A 20790-nucleotide genomic window follows, 5' to 3' on the forward strand; every position below is an offset into this window, starting at 1 on the left:
TCAATTGTTTTTCTTGTTTTCAAATGTAGGTAGGGGAAATGCACATACAGCTGCAGCTGTTTTAACAGAGATCCCCTCTGAAGGCGAAGAAGAAAATCACAATAAGCAAGTCAGCTCGAGTCTTCAGAACATGGTTAACAAAACAAAGGTAAAAAGACATGATTGGTTTTAATGTTTAGTGTAAATTATGATTGAATTTGAAGACTTTTTGCTTTGAATTAGAGTTTTCCATAGAAATAATGAATCGTAATGGTAAATTTTTCCAATTGTGTTCTGTGTAATAATTTATTAAGGATACTGCTGTGACATGGGATTGCACATGGCATTGTTTTAATTACTAATTTCCCGTTTGCTTATGTACAGTAAATACATTTGTCCGGCGTTTAATACCAGCTAAATTGCCTGCAGTTGACTTAGACACACTTCTCTGTGTTTTTCACACTTTTTTTATTTACTTGAGGTTGTACTTTATTTATCTTCCCAATCTATTGTAGCTGCAGAATATGACAAAGTCCTGACATTTATAATTATAGGAAGTTTAGGAAGTAAACAAAAAAATCAGTAGCGTTTATGTCATTCCTTTTTATCATCAGCATAAGTATTAGTATTTCCTCTATAAGGTCTTAAAGTTCCATAGCTGTAGGTGTTTGACGCATCTAGTCAAAAGGTTCTGTCTGGTCCTAAGGGTTTCCTGTGTTTTGCCTCTGTGATGGCAGTGTACAACTTCCTTGCTTGTGAAATGCACCTGGGCTCTGTTTTCGTTATGCTGGTAACCTCAACCAGCTGAAAAAAGACAAACATGATGACGTTATCTTCTCCAGGGATCTGTAATGGGTTGACTTTATGGTAGTCTGATTACAGAGATGGTTGCAGTTGTTCTCTTAGTTCTGTAAAGATCCTGATAATAGATTGAAGGTCCCATGACATGGTGCTCTTTGGATGCTTTTATATAGACCTTAGTGGTCCCCTAATACCAAATTTCAGCCTTAGAGCAGTATTACAGCCACTACAGCCAGTCCCACAATGAGCTTTCCTTAGCATGTGCTTATTTTGAAAGCCATGATGTTTCTCTCTCATGGGTGGGCCAAATTCTCTAGGCGAGCAAAGCAGAGAAAGGGAAGATAACCTTGCCCCTTATGACCAATGATGAATTCTAGATCAACCCGTCTGAGCTTTAATTTTCTCAAAGGCAGAGCAGGATACCCAGGGCTTGGTTTACACTTATCTCCATTTCTAGTCACTGGGGGACCAAAGGCAGGCTGGGGGAAACGCATATTAATGTTAAAAAACCTCATAAAGGGACATTTTCATGCCATGGGACCTTTAAATGTTCATAAGTAAGTCAGTATTGGTGATCCCATCCATCCATGATATGTTCTTGATCAAACCTGCATAGTTTACCAATCAGTGAAAGTGCAGATGTAACTATACATGACATGTTGCTTGACTTTGGATGTCTACAGTGCAATTGTACAGTTGTCGTTGATATTGTTAGGCTCAAAAAAATGTGCTTGGAGTTTTCATAATTCCTTTAAGCGTACGATTATTTCAATAATAGCTAAAAGTCCGAAAAAGTAGCCTAGACTGGTCACCAATGTTAACTGATATGAGCTACTGCCATGGTATTTTCAGTCAATGTTTATGTTAGATGCTCTACAGTTGTGTAAAGTGGAGCACTGTAGCAGTCATCAAGGAGACCTACTCATACAATGAAGGATTTCTTTCATTTGTGCTGGGAGTAGTTCTCTTTAGAGGCCATGCTGCAGTTCACACCAGCTCTTTGTCAGAAGCTTACTATGTCCAACTTATTCTTCAATGGCTGTTTTTTGTGTCGCTGCCAGAACATGTCCACTGTATAAGATAAGCCAATGTCCCTTTTGAGGAACATTTAGACTAGCTGCTCATGTTTTTAGTTTTTTGACTAAGTTTAAAAGACCTCAAAATTAACAGATTTTCTTGTTGCCTTTTGGCAGTGCTGTAGTGTTAGAGGAAGATATCCCTGTTGTGGATCATTAACAAACTGGAATATCAAAACATTTCCTTTTGAAGAAAACATCTGTCAGGACAACCAATAAGTAGCAGTCATGGGGTGATGATAACCAACACAATGACTTCCCAACTTGCTTATCAAGATTAATGTGATGTGTGATTGGTATTGGAGAGGCCGGTGGGCCGTTTTGGCACCACTGTGTGCAGAAGGCCTTAACCCCTGACTTCCAGCTGGGGGACCAGAAATCAGAGTGTAACAGGAAGGGGCCCGGTGGTGCTGTTTGTAGCTGCTGTTCAGGTGTTTTTGTCGATGATGACTTGCTATCTAGGGGCCAAAGTACGAGGTTGGATGGAAGACAGTCATCAGGTTACACATTTACTGTTCCGTTTTAGTGACTCTGAATATGTTTTTCTCCATATAATGGTTTTGGTCTTGGATTTTTGTTGGTCTCTATGCAACTATATATCTTGCAGGGTTATTGAAAGTTTGTCTTGCTGTTGAATAATGATCTTATTATATAATATGTTTAGTGCTGTATCATTCAACAAACCAACTCACAAACTCACACCCAAAAGAAACATACATGCATTACATTTCCAAGTGTTTTAAAACATTTTTTATTTATAGATACTCTATCATTGGCTACGTTAAAGTGTAGATTTGTTCCACAATGTTCACACATTTCACTTCCTTTTTCTGTGATCTTTGCTCTTACAAACACAAGCTAGACAACAAATCAAGCCAAATCTGTGCTCTATAGTGGTTTCACTTATATTTGTTTTCCAAATATGTGGATATTGTGACACAATACTATAAGGGGTTCCTTGAACACACTATAAGGCTTAGAATACTCCACAAAAATAAAATGCATTGAACACGGACATAAACTAGTTCATTTTCAAGAACATACAGTATTATGTAACGGTTTCATTTGATTTCACTTAATTACATTAAGTTTACACAGAATAAGTTTATAGAAGTGTCCATGATCATTTAAGTAAAGGAAAATTTGGTTAAGTTTTGTGTGTTTATCTTTGTTTCAGGCTATGAGAACATTGGTCATGACAAGCATGCCAACTGAGTAAGTACAAAAATTTGTCTAAAAATAAATGTCAACATTAGCAGATTTTTCCCAACACTTTCAATGCATGGGTGAGAAAGCTAATAGAAGTAAGTCTTAATTAAATAATTTGTGTTGGATGCATTCTACTCTACTCATCTCTTGTAGGAAGCAGCATACATTGGCTCAGGTGGTGACTGCACTAGGTGGTTTTTCAATTGTTGACAGAGTTTGTGAGAGTACAACTCATGTGGTATCTGGGGGTCAGCGGCGGACTCTCAATATTCTGTTGGGCATAGCTCGTGGCTGCTGGATTCTTTCTTTTGAATGGGTATGTAGTTTGAATGTTTTGAAGCCGTTACATTATACTATTTTAAATGATAAAGTTTTCTACTATCTTTCATTTTCATTTTTCCTGAGTAGATCCTCTGGTGTTTGGAGCAAAGGCAGTGGATTCCAGAGGAACCATATGAACTTTCAGACCAATTTCCTGCAGCACAGGTGAGTTCATTACTTGTGTAGTAGTAGTAGTAGTAGTAAAACGACACAACTACTACCAGCATTCAATTTCACTATAAACAATGAGGTTTATAGTGAAATTGAATGCTATTAGTAGTTGTAAATGAGGTTCACAAAATAAAAACTACGATAAAATGTCTCTTCATTTTCATTGACCAAAACAAGACAAAATGTTATAACATTATTTTGTCTTGTTTAGTCGCGTTACTATTATTATTTTGCATTATTTGTGTTTCCTGTGTCTCATTTCAGTGGCTGCATCCGGTCGCACTGCGCAGACACAGGCGACGTCACTTCCTCTAGCCCTTAAAACTAGACGAAAACAGTCATGGACAATTCTGACTAAAATAAGACGAAATTGTTCCGTCTTTTAGTACGCTGAAAATCTTTTTTTATATTATTTTTTGGGCATTTTAGGCCTGACAGAATGACATACAGCAAAGGGTCGCAGGTCGGAGTCGAGCCTGCTGTGTTATGGAGTAAACCCCTAAATATGGGCACCTGGTCTACCAAATGAGCTATCTAGGTGCCCTAGTCAACTGAAACATGACTAGACTAAAAAGAGTATGAACATGACTAAAACTAATGAAAATGACAGCGTGACTAAAACTAAAATTAAAACAGGCCGCCAAAAACAACACTACTTTGCACTAATGAAAAACATATTTCATTAGTGCACACTAGTGTTGTTTTTGGCGGCCTGTTTTAATTTTAGTTTTAGAGTAAGTGACGTCGCCTGTCTTCGCAGTGCGACTGGATGCAGCCACTGAAATGAGACACAGGAAACCCAAATACTGCAAAATAATAATAGTAATTTGACTAAACAAGACAAAATAATGTTATAACATTTTGTCTTGTTTTGGTCAACGAAAATGAAGAGACATTTTATCGTAGTTTTCATTTTGTGAATCACATTTAGTCTCGTTTTTATTTGTCAACAATATTATTTTTAGTCATTGTCACGTGACCAGCATTTATGTTGCGTCTTGTCTCTTTTTTTGTCACAGGATAAAGGTTTGTTGACAACGATTTTTAGTCATAATTTCAGTTTCTGACGAAATGCAAACAATCTAATTTTAGTTTTAATGGCCATATCAGTTTTTCAATGCATTGCACTCATTAATATTGATGCCTTTGCCTAAATAATCCATCTAAATGTAACAAAATTAATCTAGAAGCCTGTAAATATATGGATTTATTTTTATTTCTAGCCACCAGTTTAGTCCTGGACAAGTACCAAGCTTATGTTAGAGCTGCATATTATGGCAACATTGCATAATATTCGTGTTTCTTGCGATTTGATGCCTATACTGCTTGAGAGTATAATGTAATCCTACCTGGCAAAATTAAGATAGATTTATAGTTGCCGTGGTGTTCCCGGTGTTAGGTGTGCAAGCCAAAAAGTTACGTCATCATGTCTTTCGTGTCCCGTCCTTTAAAATATCTCAAGAACTGTTCATCCGATCTACTTTAAACTTAGCTTCCTGGATACCCCGATGAACTTGGGGTTTGAATTTTGGAACAGTTTGGACAGTGTTGGATATTGGATATTGGATATTAAGGTGAAGAAAAGTAAACAGCCACACAATAAAGGTTGAGGGGGAAAGTGCTGTCATAACGTTGGCTCTTCCGTGTCTACCTTTCACAATAAAAGCCCAGCTTAAATTCACTCAGAGCATTTTGCTAAGAGGAGACTCACTAAAAAGGCATATTTTTCCGACATTAGATAAAAGCCAAACACTATATTGCATTAAGTAGAGCCTGACCGATAAAGGTTTTTTGAGGCCGATACTGATACAAATATTTGGTTATTTAAAAATATGATATTCCGATATATTGGCAAATATATATATATATATAAAAGAAATCGGAAATGCTTTGAAAAAAACAGTGTTGCCAACAGTGACGTTGTAGAGCGTCCTCTGGTGGACAAACTATGCAACGTAAACACTCATAACATGGTTGACCGTCCGTTTTTATTTAATTTTTTAAATATTCATTTATCAGAATAATTTATTTGTCCTTGTCATGTATCGGACATTATAAATGCCGATACCGATAGTTTGGGAAACGCCTAATATAGGCCGATAAAATTGGCCCCGATATATCTGTTGGGCTCTAGTATTAACTTGCTGTGAGCTGGAAATTCACCACTTAGCAGAAGGCAGAAGATAACATCATTTTGGAGCCTTACCGGGCAATGAGATTGATCTTCCTTTGTCCCACTCAGACTAGGTTGTGTAAGTGTGACAATTTATAACACTAATAACGGTACAACCGGCAAAATACCTGTGATAATTAAATCCATACTTTAACGTTACTTTATAACACAAAATCTTTGATTACTCTAAATTACTCTAATTAATTTAACTTTTGAGTTAAATCTTAATCTGCACTGTAACCAGTAACATTTCTCTGTCAGCTAAATGTATTATTACAGTGTTTTTCTTCTTCCTTCTGAAGTAGAAGTACACAGTAGTACAAGTCAGCAGGATACAGTGGGGTTGCATATTGCATTGCTTATACGTGCTCTGGGATTGGTCTGTAAGTAATTTTGTACAATGATTCTGGAGAAAGCTACAAGCAGCAATAGCACAGGCCAAGCAATCAACCCGTTCCAAACGTGCCTGTTTGGCACGGCACTAGTTTTTGTAACTAGGCGCGCGCTACACGTTCCATTTTAACATGGTTTGGCTGGGAAGACTGGCTGAGAAGGTTTGCCTGTACAAACATCTGAATGATTCTTCATGTACAGACCACAGGAACAGTAAAATGGCCTTAAATATGTAGTAAGAAAAAGCAAGCATACTGGGAAAAGAAATGGCGTTTTGCTGGAGGGTGTGGGAAAACATGAGAACGCTTTGTCAAAGTTTAAAATTGTCTCGTGAAAAGAGTTTTTGTAGCATTGAGAAGCAGAGAGTAATTCTGATTTGGAAATAAGATACAGTTACGTTAATAATTGGAGTACACAAATGCAATGTTTCGCGGTATGTCAGTATTTATTATGGATCTGTTTACTGCTGTTTCCAGACAGAATGCTTTCCTTTACTTCCACTCTCTACTTCTTCTCTACTACTTCTTGCTTATTTACAGATTATTTACATTTTTTTATGTCTCCATGGCTGTTTGTCATTCCTTTATGCTTAAGGACGCATTCCAGCATTTGGCAACCGCAAACTTCCCTCTTTTATTTATTCCCTGTGCCGCGTGAAGCGGGATGTTGCTTTCAGATGTTGTCAGGTTTATTGATAGAAACTGATTTTAGTATTATTTATTACTATTGTTTTCACGTGTTTGGGATATCTTGTAACGGAAAATGATGTGCCTCTGTTCAAATAATGATGCATGACCTCCAAAGACTGAAGCTTGCATATCACATGAGGCCAAGTAGGATTTCTTTGCCATTTTAACTTTAACTCAACCATTTGTGACAGTGAAGGTTCTAGTGTAACTTTCCCTTTATATCCTTGCATAAGACCATTAAGGATTGCTTTATGGCTATATTGGACTGATCTTTATATTAATCTGGTGAGTAGTGTTCTTTGATTTGTCAGGTATGTAATTAGCTGAATTAGCCAAAAAGACATGAGTGTTTTAACCATAAAGAACCCCAAATTGACTGTGCCACAAAATGTATCATATCACACTATAAAATTAACAAAAACTGTGATAAAAGATTTGATCCATATTGCCCACTATTAACTTTGTCCATATCGCTCTTCTGAAGGTTTGGTGGTTAGATTTGAAATGTGTAAATGTGTAGTTGAACTGTGATTAGTGACCTTAAAACAACAATAGAAAACTTTTGAGCATTTAATTTATTTATTTTGTACTTGAAGTGATAACACGTTACTGAAAAAGTTGTGGGGATCTGGCATTTTTGTGTCAAACAGAATTATTGTTGAGAAGGACTTCAGAGCTTATATTTTATGCTCTGTGCCTTGTGGTTGTTTTTAATTTTCAACTTCAGGTATTTTACAACTGGTAGATTATTGCAGTCAAACATTCCAAAACAAATCTAAGCCAGTGTTGCCACTCGTGAGAAATTCAGCTTCCTCATATCTACAACCTTTTCATACATTTGGATGTTGAGGCTTTAAAAGAAATATTGCATAAATAAAAAAGAATGCAAAAAGATTGTCATGCATAAGCATGTGGGAAGTTACTGCAGAATTATATTAAAAGAATTCCCCTTAGTGTAGCCTATGTGCAATAAAATTGTTAACTAACTAGGATTCCATATGTCAAACTACCAAATCTCCATCATATATAATAATGTTAAATATCAAACTTAAAATCTACATATAAATTAAACAACAAATGCACATACGTTCTCAGGAGAAAAACAGCATCGTAAGAGAAACATTTCCTGTGGCATTTTTACATTTGCATTTACATTTTAGGCATTCAACAGAAACATAATCACTTTGAGCCAGTTTTTCCGTGTTGTACCATTGTCTCTTTCTTTTACAATGACCAGCAGTTATTATTTAAAACATAGTAAAATGGGTGCTTGAACATTAAAATATTTAAAGACATTAGATTAAATAATGTCACAATTTACTTTGGCCTCTTCTGTCTTGTTAGCTAGCTGTAATTACTCAATGCAATTATTATACCTAATTATCTATACATACCACAGTCATAAGTATTTTCAGGACAGATATTTGACATTTTGTCAATCTCTATTTCAAATTACAATACACATAAACATGCCCAAAATATGTCTTTCCAAAGGTATGTAAAAGATTTATGTTAATGAAGTGCTTTGGGTCCCTTGAGAATTTTTATTTTGGTTGTGTTGTTTGTTGCTGTTTGTCAGGCAGAATTTCCCTTCCACTTTGTTTAATCTGAGCATAACAGTTCAAAGGGAACCAGAGAAATCTGCTGGTCTCATCATCATGGTAGTGGACTTCAGTGAGTAGCCCGAGCCTTTCCAGTAATACCATTTGATTCCATTGAAGCGATTTGAATTTTGGCCTTGTTGGTAATACATCCCATTCAAATTGGACGGACCACAGGCATCAAACCACCAACCTAGAACATCAAACCAAACTTAAATTTAGATGTAATGTCAAAAAGGATAATGCATGCTACTCTGTGTATAACAGGGATGGCGCTTGCCGTATTTTCTATAGTACGATATGATAACCTGTTTTAAGAATGGGCTAGTTTTGTAGGCTAAAAACTATCACACTTGTCACTATAGGATACATTGCAAAGCCCCTTTCAGGGCTAAACCATCTTTATGTTAGCTTGTGTTGACTTTCAATCCATTTATACACTTTACTATTGCATAGTTCTTTTAATTTAAAAAGCTGTTAATAACCATCTGAGTGCACTATAACTGAAACTTCAGCAAATTAAAATTGTATGTATATCCAGGCTTTAACTGTGCCATCTGGAGACTGCCTACACTCCTATAAAACCTATAAACAGTTAACAAGCTGTTACATCTGCTATATAAAATCAATAGAGAAAGTTAAGATTTAAAAAAACAAAACAAATGAGCATTAAATTACATTTTTCAAGCAATAATAGCGGTTTATATAGCTTCTATGCCCACTTTTTAACTGTGTTGCACTTTAGCTGTAGCTCAATCTATGTCATGTCATTATGTCATCACACAAGTAACTAGAAGCTACTTGTTAAAGTAGAAGTACGTGTCATGGTGTCAAGGCAGGCATTTCACAGTTGGCTGCATCTAATTGGATATGACAGTAAATTGCTTCTGCTCTAATGTAGTGGTGTCGTCATAGAGATTGTCAGTTTTTGTGAACACATACCCCTGTTAATTTGAATATAACAACTGGGCTGTCATTCGTAGTCCATAGAAATAGAATGTATATCTGTAAACAGCATTTAAGCAAACCTAAAACTCTATTTTTTCAGTTAAAAATAAATTATTGGAGCTCGTAATATGGTTTAACATACTTATGGGTTCATACAGATTTAGTAAGTTCATTCAAAACAGATTCTGCTTTACTCTTTAACGAGGTAAGTGTCAGTCACGATTGTGTGTAATGTGCACATGAGGTTCCTGTAAGAGGTCTCATGGGAAAAACGGAGAGGGTGAGGGTTTTCATGCTTTAATGCTCACTTGGCAGATCCTAATACAGAGGGAGACAAACTTCTGGCACTGGAGTCACTTTTAAGGGAATGGAGGAGGACCTTTAAGCTACAAGAGGAGAGAGGGAAAAGCTCTGTTCCCAGGCTATGAATCAGCGGACTTAAGTCAGCCATTGTAGGCGCTGAATTCCCCAATGAGTTGATCAATGATTAACTCTAAGCTAATTGTGCTCTTTGACCTTGCCACAAAAGTAAAGGAGCCCTTAAATGCCCTTGAGTATTGTTTAGGGGAGTTCCAAGATTTGGGTGATTTGGAATTTGTTCCACAACAAGTGCCATCACAAAATCAACGTGATTATTGTATTTTCCTGATGAGCACAATTTTTCAGAAGTTATATGCAAAAATGTGTTTCTTACCCCCTGTTGTCAGTTGAGAACATTTGCAAACACATTTGTCATTGTCCACATCCTTTGTACTGAAATCACTTCCTGGCTGCCCGATGCTGCTTATTTTGCCTGCTGTTCCACTGAAGCCTTTAAGGTGTATCCTGTAGAATGGAAAAGGCAAAAATGAAGGAGGAGGAAGCTTGTGATTGCTGTTCCTCAAAAGGCAACGTACAACTCCCTTATACAGTTCTTTGGCCACAGCTTCACTAGTACTAGTACTAGGATCTAAAATGGGTTTTGGCATAAGGATTGAAGTGTGTGCTATTTGCCTTACAGTTTTGCTTATTGTGATTTTCACAAGCATCTTGGCAATTGCATATGTTGTCATGCTATTTAAGTTTTTCCCCCCAAAGGATTTGTGTTGTGCTATTATGTGAAGTTTCTTTGTAAGAGTTATTTGGAAATATTGTGCCAACTAACTGGAAACATAGTCAAGTAGACTTAAGACCTGAAAATAACTTTGTTGAATTGGAGCATTTCAAGCTCTTTGTCAAATTCAAAAGAAGGATCCATTCCACTTTTAAAATCAGCTAAGGTCTGTAAAATAAAATATTTGTGAAGGATGTGTTATTGCCAAGAAGTGCAGACTGAATGTTAGAAAATAATTTATTATTTTTTACTGTTTATTGATCCCCAGTGGGGAAATTACAATTTACACTCTGTTTGTTAGTCATCAGGCCTGAAATACACACACATGCTCAGGACCTAATCATGCACAAATGGAGAGATGTTAGAGTGAGTGGGCTGCCAGCTGGACCAGCGCCCTGAGCGTTTGGAGGCACCTAGCAATGTCCAGGAGGTGAAGTGGCATCTTTCCAGCTACCAACCCCCAATCCGTACTTTTGGTCCGTACGGGGACTTGAACCAAACAAGGCATTTTATGTATTTCTTATTTTTTAAACATTGGCCAGTTAATTACCTTTTTTGAGGCTAATTTCAGTATGTCAGTATCAGGAAATGGATAGTCTTACACAGCAAAGAACCACCATCAAGGGGAATTTATATAGTTTGTTTTGTTTTTAAGCAAAACTAGGAGGTCAGCATTAATCATGAGGTAGTTTTTTTAAAAATAGGTTTCTGGAGATATGTGTGATATGGTCCAGGGGCACACTGTCAAAATACATTATCAGTCAAGACTGTAGAATTAATCCTTCTTGCGCATTAATGCTAGGATTTCATAACCAGAGGGAATTCAGCACTGTCGGTGTGTTCATTAACATGTTGTCATCTTGCCTATCAGTGAACCAACTGTAGTGAATTAGCCTGATAATCCGACTGAATTCACTTCATTATTTCAATTGCTTAAAAAAACAGATGTGGGTGACGATTCATAAGTAAGGATTCAGGTTTGTAAAAAATGTTGTACGATGAAAAATTACAGCCAGAGCTCATATGCTTTTAGCTTCGGGAAGAAATGTACTGTGTGTATGAAATATATTGCCATTCCATTACATGTGAGTTCTCCTATTGATGGGGCTTTAGAGATGGTTTTTATGCATCTTGTTTTAAGTTATATTGCCTCTGTAGGTTGTCACTAACATAGTTTTTAATTTCTTCATAATATTTGCATGGCTTTGAGTTTTGAGGCTGTGCTTTAGTTTCGGTCCTTGTTTGAAAATTGGCATTAGATTTGGGTATCTGTTAAGGATAGCAGACTTCAAAAGCACTGTTGTAAGAGAAACAAATTATTTTCTGAAGGACATCTTTGTCCATAATAACTTGAGCTACAGGAACTGTACATTTTTTTCCTTAAAACAGAAATTAAATACAATGTTACCAGGTATTTGCTATCGAGCATCTGACCCACTTCAGGATTTTTCCAGATTATTTGTTTTTGGCATTTTAGGCCTTTATTTGATTAGACATGAAAGGGAAGAGAGAGGGGAAATGACATGCAGCAAAGGGCCGCAGGTTGGATTTGAACCCGTAGCAGCTGCAGAGAAGACTGAGCCTTTGTACATTGGACGCACACTCTAGGTGAGCTACCTAGGCTCTGTTTTTTATATTGTCAGTACAACGTACCTGTAATTTTGTGCTTCGCTGTCAAGAGAAAACTGGTCATATTGTGAGTATGCAGAGTTTCCTTCCCAGTCGCTCAGCTGGATCCTTAGTTTATAGGACTGTTGAATTGTCAGTGTGGAGACAAATTCATTTCCTAACCAGAATTCACCTGAAGGATCTCCAAACCCCTGAAAAGAAAAAAGAAATGCAATTAAACCTTGTTAAGTCCCTGCAGAAAGGGCTTGTAGGTTGCTTTTCCAATTTTTTTTTCCTGTAACTAAAATATTTCATCAGAATACTGAAGAGACTTTCAGCACTTACACAAGTTAAATTCACATTCCCAATGAGATGGTGATAAAAAAGTATGCCAGTTTTTACTGAACTTGCATTGTGGTAGGAAAAAAGAAAATGGCATGAATGCTTTCCTCAGCGAAGATTGCTTAGTAGGGACTTGGAGTTCTTTTTGACACATTGTTGCCTCATTTATCTCCTATTTGGCATTGGCAATGCTGGTCTATTTTTGGGAATCATCTAGACCCCATTATGATTGTAGATTTGAAGTTTCAGTAGCACTGCTTTGTGTTTGGAATACAATCACCAGGCCTTTAAATCACTCAGTTGAGGGCCTACACCAAATTTGCTCACTGTATTGGAATGAATTCCATTTGGAATGAAAACCGTAGCCTAGGTTATATTTTTTTAAAGGGAAGAATTACTTCTTGATAGCTTTTACCTTTTTGTACTCTTGCCACGTACGGTGAAAGTCAACATGGCCATCAAAGCGTTTTTGTAGTACTGTCCACCCACCTCCTTCTGTCTCCATGTCACAGAAAGCCTTCAAACACAAGGAATAAGGAGTTGTTGCAATTAAAAATTAATTCTGTGTGAGGTATTCATGCTCATTTATAATTTGACAATGCTGTCTTATTTGAGTTTGTTCCAAACAAAAGTTAAGTTGCACGGAAGGTACACAGAATTGAAGTCCAAGTCTTAACTGAAAAGTTTCTAAGGAGATCACCATTTTAGTTCAAGTATGCACATCATTAATGGAATTCTAAGAACATTTCAATTTAACTTACTCGCCCTCAAACACAATACTGTTTACTGAGCACTTCCAGAGGTTTTATTTACAAGATTGAGTAAGTGTTGGTGGGTTAGTGCATACCAAGTCTGAATCAATTAAACAGGATTACTGTACCTTAACCTCTATTGTAGTGTTGGGTAATATCACAGTGTAGACTCCACTTTGGGTGTTTCCTGCCTTGAAGACGGCAGCACAGTCCATGAATGTGGTAGGAGTGTCCTGCATCATGACAGTTTTGCTCTCTGCAGAAGAAATCCGCATTGTTATTTTGACACACAATTGTATGGCATTTAACTGTCCTCCTTTGATAAGTTCAAACTGAGTGAAAAAAGATCACATTCATTTCTTCAGTGTTACTGCTTTGTAAGGCATGTGGTAATTAAAGTTATGTGATCCTCTTTTGTGCAATTCATGACACCTGCACAATGAACACAATGGCCTCAAAAAGAGAATTGTTGCAGGGCCATTTGATTGGATTAATTTGTGCAGGTGTTAAATTCATTTCTAGTAGCTACAGCAGACTGTGAGTGTACTGGCAGCTCCCAAGTATGGATATGTTTTACAAATATGAATATAAAACTCAAGAGTGAATTAAAGAGGTTATGATGACCTGAAGTGAGGACTCACCTCGAACGGAACCGACAGAGATGGTGTGAATGAGGTTGTTCACGGTGTCCAGTAGCTCCTGCTGCTGACGCTGCAGCACAGTGTTGTTGGAGGAGACTTTGAGCAGCTGCTGCTCCAGCTCGCCAATTATAGCGGTCTGCCTCAGTATTAGAAACTGAAGCTGCTCTTTTTCATCACGAAGCATCTTCAGCTCCACCTGTCTCTGCTCCTCCATCTCCCCCACCTTTTTCTCTAGAAAGCTGGGAAGAGGGTAACAAGTTCAGCGGTGCACATTAGCTCAAAACTGTACTGTTTAGTATGGCCTGGGATTTTATATGTTGCGATTTTATGTCCTCACCTGTTTTTGTCATTCAGCTTGCTGATGTCATTTGTTTGGATAATTAGTTGTTTTTCCAACTTGTTAGTTGACAAGGAGTTTTCAAGAAGTTTGCGCTCAAGTCGAGTTGTATGATGAATTACCTAAAAACAAAAGAACAAGGCAAAGCAGTTCAGTCAAGCTGTGTATAAGAGATATCTTGTAAAATGGTTCACAACTAGATTAGATTAGATTCAACTTTATTGTCATTACACATGTACAGGTACAAGGCAACAAAATGCAGTTTAGGTCTAACCAGCAGTAAGTGTAGGATATACAATGGTTCCGTAAGTGCAAGACATGGATATGTAATGGATAAATATAGAAAAGAATACTATTATAAACAGAGTTTTACAGATGGGTTTGTCTTATGAATACAAAATATAGATAACAGGTATTGTGAGCAAGATTTACAGCTAGGAATTTAGTGGATATTACTATAAGATATAGGCTGTGTTCTAATATTGACATTTTACTGTGAAATTATGCAGTTGCATCTGACATTTCTCCAATACAGTATGCAAATAACAACGTGACTTGCAGCAATTTACAAAAAAAAGTAAAAAAAAAACATGTAACGTAGAAGAAAGCATGGCAAAAGAGCAATAAACCTGTATAAAAATCCAAAATGACATAATGCAAAAAAGTTTGTTTCGTCAACACGCAATTTGTCAAAAATAATTTAGATATTCGGTTCTGTCTTCCATTAGTGGATCCAATTCAACACAAGCCCAGTTTACGTCTCTAGCATGAACAACAAACAGCCATTTGCAAAATGGAAAAACATGACAGGAAAGAACGACCAAATTCCAATACAGCAGACATACCTGAACAAGGAAACATTCAAAATCCACCTATTTTCACAGATGTATTTCCCAGTTCGGAGGAACTGAACTCAGCAAAAAGCAGGTTGTTTACATGGATCCTAGCTATGTGTCTGCAATGGAGCTGTTGATGCCTTTGAACAGACGGATGTCTGATTGTGACAAACTGATAGACCCTTTCTTGGGAATACGAGTGTGCTAATAACAGGAAATGCTGTACAGTTGGCTCACATAAGGTCATTGACGTGCCACAATAATAAACTGACGCAGTCATGCCTGTTTTTCCCTCTGCGTATTTTCTTTTACATTATTTAATGCAGTGTATCGCAGAGCACACTTAGGCTTGCATCTTTAAATGGAAACAAAGGAATAACACATGTATTCATGTTAGTAAAAAACAACTTGTGCCACATTTTCATTAGCATGTTATTCTGTTAATCTTATTAACAGAATAACATGTTATGTTATGTGTAAACTGTTTTGACCGTGCTGTTGCATAGCCTGTAAAAGTAGCGGGCAGTACAGCCTCACCTGTGCCTCCACATTGGTCAGTTTCCTTGTTTGCTCTGCAGTTTGGCTCAGTAGGTTTGTTCCAATTTCAATCATCGTAGCTGTGTGGTTGTGTACAGCAGTCTGTTGGATTTGGACCATGTCCTGCTTCATGCCGTCCTGTATGTAGTTCTCCAGCTGCAGCACAGAAGCAAGACAATTAGCTTGAGACAGTTTTAAAGAGTCTTTGATTAGATGGATCTTGCAAAGGTCATTAGGAGCACTTGGAGGAGGCAGAGGAACATGCTTTTCTCTGAGATTATCTGTCTCGTGTACTACTGTGAGAAAATAGTGGCAGTGTGAGAAAATATGACAAAAGGTTGTTTTTACATTTGTTTTCTACTGAACCTTTAAAAACCTATTTTGGAAATATATATTGATGGTGCTCTAATAGAGGTTTGTGAGCAAGCACCATTGTTCAATTATTTAAATATGATGATGAAGCTGAACAGAACTGTCCCATGATAAGGTATTTTAAATTGGTTTTATCATATGGTTTCAAATATTTAAAAGCTTCTTTAAATTAAAACATGAAAATCAGTGTTTGGTCCTGAAGGTCAAAATGTGGAAAGTAATAGATTGTAATGTTTTTCTTAGCAAAGTGATACAATAATAGGAATCTTGAAACAGATTAATTTATTTATTTTTATCATCTTGATTTATGCATGGTAAAAACATTTACAGTTCTGATGTAACCTTGCCATATCAAACCTCTTAATCATAGGAATAATACAATGACCATAGCTTGCCTCAGGGTGGGAAATGGTCAATGTTTCATGGTTACAAGATTTGTTCTCATCTACCTTACAGTATTGCCAGATTTAGACCGAGACCAATCATTAAGTTATTTCCTGCATGGTGTTCCTGAGTGGCAATCAGGTCACACGACTCGTAAACAGGATGGAAGTGTTGAATGAGGAGTTACATCCTTCATGACAGTATGACATGTGTGTGCAACTGGAAACCAGTGTCAGTTTAATATCTTTATCTGCAGTAAGTTTGCATAATCACTTTTGTTATTTACTCATCAGTCAGCAATGCAAACCCAAACAATTTTTATTATTATTTTCCTTATGAAAAATACAAATAACATTTGCAATTAGTGCTGATTTTGTTTGTCTTCCTTTCATGACGTCAAATTTGTTTATGTTCTTGGATACACAAAGGAATCTGTAGTAGGTGGAAGGCTGTCATTGGAAATTTTGGCAGGATGTCCCATTGACAGTCATTGATTTAATCAGTTGTTTACTCATGCGCCTCAAAAGCGTCAATGAGGAATAACTGTTCCTCAACAATTTATCTTTTTTCCTCAGTTGTCATTAGCTGGTGCAGTGTAAAAAGGAAGAAAGGAAAAATTAAGTTATTAATAAGAAACTAAGACTATTTTAAATAGGTAAATGGCACCTGATGGAAGTCTACGGTTTACTGATTTGGAAAATCTTTTTGAAATAAAGCTCAGAAAATGCATTTTTGTAGACATCCTGTATGTTTATGTGACAGCAGCGTAAAGTTATTTAGGCTGTTTAAGTGACCGATTCCTATAACTTAGGTAGCGATCACTTGTTTTCTAAAGTTAATTACACTCCATTTAAGCTCTTCTTCCATCCCTCAAACCACTTCTGTAGAAGAGGCACTACCATGATTAAGTGAAGTTCTATATCATCCATCCGTCTTTCTGTTTCCTTTACCTGTTCTATTTAGGATAATGTGGAGCCGAAACCTGTCACTGCAAGGAATGGGTACATTATAACATATGCACCTTTTAATCAGCAGTATATTAATTACATATATGATTTTAAATGAATTAAGGGTGCACCCAAGGTAACAAGCTTACAGCTAAGCTACTACAGTATTTTGTTTTACTACCGTCTAGCTGTAGGAGAAGTGTGGCTTTCTTTTGTTTGTGATGACACAAGATAATAACTTAATAACAACTTATCAGGCTGAATAAGAAAACAGTATTTTTTACATACTTTTTCTGGGTTGCTAAGCTAATAATGTCCATAGCACACTTGCCTACTGATGGAGGTTTATAAAGTCTAGGCCAATTCTTCCACTTCCATTCCATTCTTCCACACTGCAGAGCCGTGGTAAGGTATAATATTTAATAGTGAGACTCTGTATTATATTTGGGTGCTTTAGTTCATAAAAAATCAGTTTTGTTCTTTATGGCAAAGTATCAAGTTAACTTAAGGAAAGAACATTTGTTCTTTGTGTGAAACATTGACCATCACACCTGACCTGAGATTTTTCCCATATTTATGAGTGAAAATTAATTTGGTGAAGTTGCACAATAGAAGAAGGCACTGGAGTCCTTCATTTAAACACAAACAGCTATGTTGATCCAGCTAAATCTTTGGTGACACATTATTAATCAGCAATGCTTCTTTGTAGGGGTAGGGGGAAAAAATGATTCACATACATATCAGGATTTCTTTAACGATTTTTAAAATCGATTCTTTTCCCTAGAATCGACAATTTACCAATGGTTCACCTAAATATTTTCTGTTTATACTGTACCGCTGACGCCGATTAGATTGTTTCCATTCCCAGCAAAACAGCGAAAGCAGAAAATGCAGAAAATACATGTTATGTACTTATTTACAAATTAAATAAATGTCAGACTGACTGACTGGCATGTGATGAGCATTCTTTTTTAGAAAACAAAAATAGTTTTTAGAGATGTCTAATGATATACTGTCTCTAGAAGTGTATTACTCAACTTTTGTTTTTGTTAAAGAATGAAAAGAAAATCGCAATACTCAATGCTATCGAATTGCAATAAATGAAAATGGCGATACAAATCAAATCGGCATTCTTGTATTGTGAAAGAATTGAATCGGTACAAAAGCATATTGTTCCAACCCTACTTCTTTGTATGTAAGAAATATGTAACGTGTGTCAGAAATTGGTAAAATGTTCACTTGTGCTGCAAGCAGGCTTTGATTTCTGAGTCAGCACTTGAGCTTATGTGCCCTCTGAGCGCTCCTGTGGAACAGATCAGAGCTCTTTTTACGTTAAGAGACTGGAATTGTGTGATCAAGCTGTGAAGTGTTCTTGTATAGTTCTGATCAGTAATCACACTCTAAAGAGGGAGAAGCGAGGGAGGTCGTTCACTTCTTTCAATCACATAAGTAATGGCTCAGCAAACTGAAAGAAAAGTATGCATCCCTCATGTAGAAAAGTGTGTTGAGTCTTTGTCATTCATTAAACCCATCATGCCCTTTTGCACTGAAAGAAATCTGCACATTTAGACAAAATTGTTCTAAACCTTTTCTAAACTGTTGTTTAGTGGAACAGTTTCATCACTCTTTTATTTTGTGGTAATGGTCAAGCCCACCTCATTTTAGTATGGCACTCTTTACGGCACTTATTTAGTATGAGCCTCAATAATCTGCCCATTTGGAAACAAAAACAGCATCCTTGAAAAACTACTTTCTTTTCATATTAAAATGTGCCAATGTTCCACAAACTGAATTACAGTATTAGATAATTCATCAAACGTTTAGTGGTCTACATTTCAACCAAATTATTCTCATCCTTTATACTAGGTGTTTGATTTTCTTTAAAATGCTACCTTTTTTCGTTCCAAGAAATTGTAAGGAAGTATGAATGTCGCCAGTGGCACCTGTGTAGAGGATATATTGCTCCTTGGCACATGTCCTTTTACACATCATGCTGCTTCAGATACCTAAGTATACTTCATCCTATTTACCTCTGAAGCTATCACTCTCAAATAACTGTAATCAAGGCAGTCACTGATATCACAGTCTCATGTATTGATGTGATATCATAGGTGTGACACAACTTTACCTTAAGCAGCCACTGTGTGTTGTTCTCCATAATGATCTCCAGCTGTTCTAGCCTCTGAGCCGACTCCTCATTGTCCACAGGTCCATCCTTTTGAACTGGATAGTTGTAGTTGCTGCTCTGGGTTTGGCAGTTTTCCTGCTCAGGCAGCAGAAAGGTGTAGCTGCACGGCCCGTTTTGGATCTGATATTGTCTCTTACCCACAGCACTTTGTCCTGTCCCCAGACAAAGGCAGAAACTTAAAACTAGTAAGTCCACATTCATCATCTTCATAGTATAGTAATATTTACCTTAAAACAAAGTTGGTACAATTATAAGTCCTTAGTTTTTTAAGTTGACCTGTACTTAATCTTCTCTCAACGACTGGATGTCTTTCCTTAACAGCATCTGAGTGTAAACAATCCTCTTGAGGTTCTGCAGACTCCTTTGATTACCTCTCAGTGGAAGGAGGAGAAAAAGGCATCAGGAATTAGAGGTAGTGTGTCATTCCCTTTAGGTTACCGGTGCCAGACTGCATGTGCTCTTCTCATCAAGCCCCCAACCATTTGTTTGAGCTGCCCGTGGCCCCTCTGACTAGCGAACTGTGAGACTAAACCACTCCTCCCTCTCTGCCGCCACTCACTGAGAAGAGCACTGAAGTGTAGATTCCTGTTAGTGCACACTCACTTCACAACCGCAGATGCACAAAACTACACACTTTCCACTATATCCTCTGTTATACTCACATGTTTTTTTTCTTCTTTAGTTGAACAGCTACTCAGGATGCAGCTGTCCACATTCAGCACACACTGTGATAGTAGCAGCGTCCATCCCATTCATTGAAAAATGTTTCCCGGCCTACAAAAAACACACTTGCGTCTTTTAATGGGAGATTTAAAAGAAAAATGAACTCATTCATATTTTCCTAATTTCTTCTTATAGGATGCTAAATTTATTAAAAATCAAAATCCACTGAAATTGACTGATTTTCCCTTTTCCTGAGAATTTTTTTCCATTTCTTTTTTTCCCAAGTTTGATTTATTTAACAAGTTCATAATGTTATAAAATCATCCAAAATTCCCAGGTCTTTCTTCATGTCTCAGTCCACAAAGTCTCATACCAATTGTTATTGGTACAAACTAAAGTGGCCACTTGATGACCTCTGACCACAAAATAGTCATGGCTCTTTTATTGGCCTTTGCTTCAGGGTAGGGTTTTGCAAGAATTAGCTGAAATGTTCTTGGCAGATCTCTATCTGAGTCATAAGCATAATGAAGCCTGATTTTCTCTTACCCTTTCAGATAAAACAAAAAGTTATCAGAAAGTTGTTTGTTTCTTTGTTTTCTCTTACATAAAAATGCAATTTTGTAAGTGTAGGATACCTTATTAAATGAGAGATTTGGTCAGCTTTTGAATATGTGGGCATGTCGTGGGTGTTTTCTGTACCCTGTCCCAAACGTTCACAGCTACGCTAAC

General features: G+C 36.9%; 2 protein-coding genes across 8 annotated transcripts in view; one reads left to right on the top strand and one right to left on the bottom strand.

Moving 5' to 3' along the window:
• The window catches only part of mcph1 (microcephalin 1), a 28620-nt gene that overhangs the window by 5120 nt on the left and 2710 nt on the right, over positions 1–20790 (top strand). For 3 of the 6 annotated variants that reach the window (XM_032541520.1, XM_032541519.1, XM_032541518.1), the window contains exons 10-13: positions 30–148; positions 3034–3071; positions 3219–3381; positions 3474–3551. In XM_032541520.1, the coding sequence (XP_032397411.1) occupies positions 30–148; positions 3034–3071; positions 3219–3381; positions 3474–3551 (398 nt within the window). Of the gene's footprint in view, positions 1–29; positions 149–3033; positions 3072–3218; positions 3382–3473; positions 3552–19541; positions 19584–19719; positions 19811–20790 lie in introns of all 6 variants that reach the window. The other 3 variants (XM_032541515.1, XM_032541516.1, XM_032541517.1) reach the window with 3 other exon arrangements.
• On the bottom strand, positions 8035–19736 carry angpt2a (angiopoietin 2a). Of its 2 annotated transcripts, XM_032541521.1 has the most exons (9): positions 19339–19736; positions 15508–15663; positions 14135–14256; positions 13798–14036; positions 13285–13412; positions 12820–12921; positions 12108–12274; positions 10056–10186; positions 8035–8606 (listed from the first exon to the last, which is right to left on the bottom strand). In XM_032541521.1, the coding sequence occupies exons 1-9, from the start codon at positions 19606–19608 to the stop codon at positions 8434–8436; spliced, it is 1488 nt and encodes a 495-aa protein (XP_032397412.1). In that variant the 5' UTR covers positions 19609–19736; the 3' UTR covers positions 8035–8433. The 2 variants fall into 2 exon arrangements, with proteins under 2 accessions (XP_032397412.1, XP_032397413.1); XM_032541522.1 differs by lacking the exons at positions 15508–15663; positions 19339–19736 and adding an exon at positions 14980–15025.

Source organism: Etheostoma spectabile, chromosome 17 (assembly GCF_008692095.1).
Source record: "Etheostoma spectabile isolate EspeVRDwgs_2016 chromosome 17, UIUC_Espe_1.0, whole genome shotgun sequence".
Taxonomy (NCBI): Eukaryota; Metazoa; Chordata; class Actinopteri; order Perciformes; family Percidae; genus Etheostoma; species Etheostoma spectabile.

Bases quoted from the DNA above. Each gene is read 5' to 3' on its own strand.
- angpt2a (XM_032541521.1), bottom strand. From the start codon at position 19,608: ATGAAGATGATGAATGTGGACTTACTAGTTTTAAGTTTCTGCCTTTGT. The intron at 14,257-15,507 runs GTGAGGCTGTAC...TTTTGTTTTTAG, and splicing joins TGACCAATGTGGAGGCACAG to GTAATTCATCATACAACTCG. The intron at 12,275-12,819 runs GTAAAAGCTATC...TTTTCTTTTCAG, and splicing joins CGTGGCAAGAGTACAAAAAG to GGGTTTGGAGATCCTTCAGG.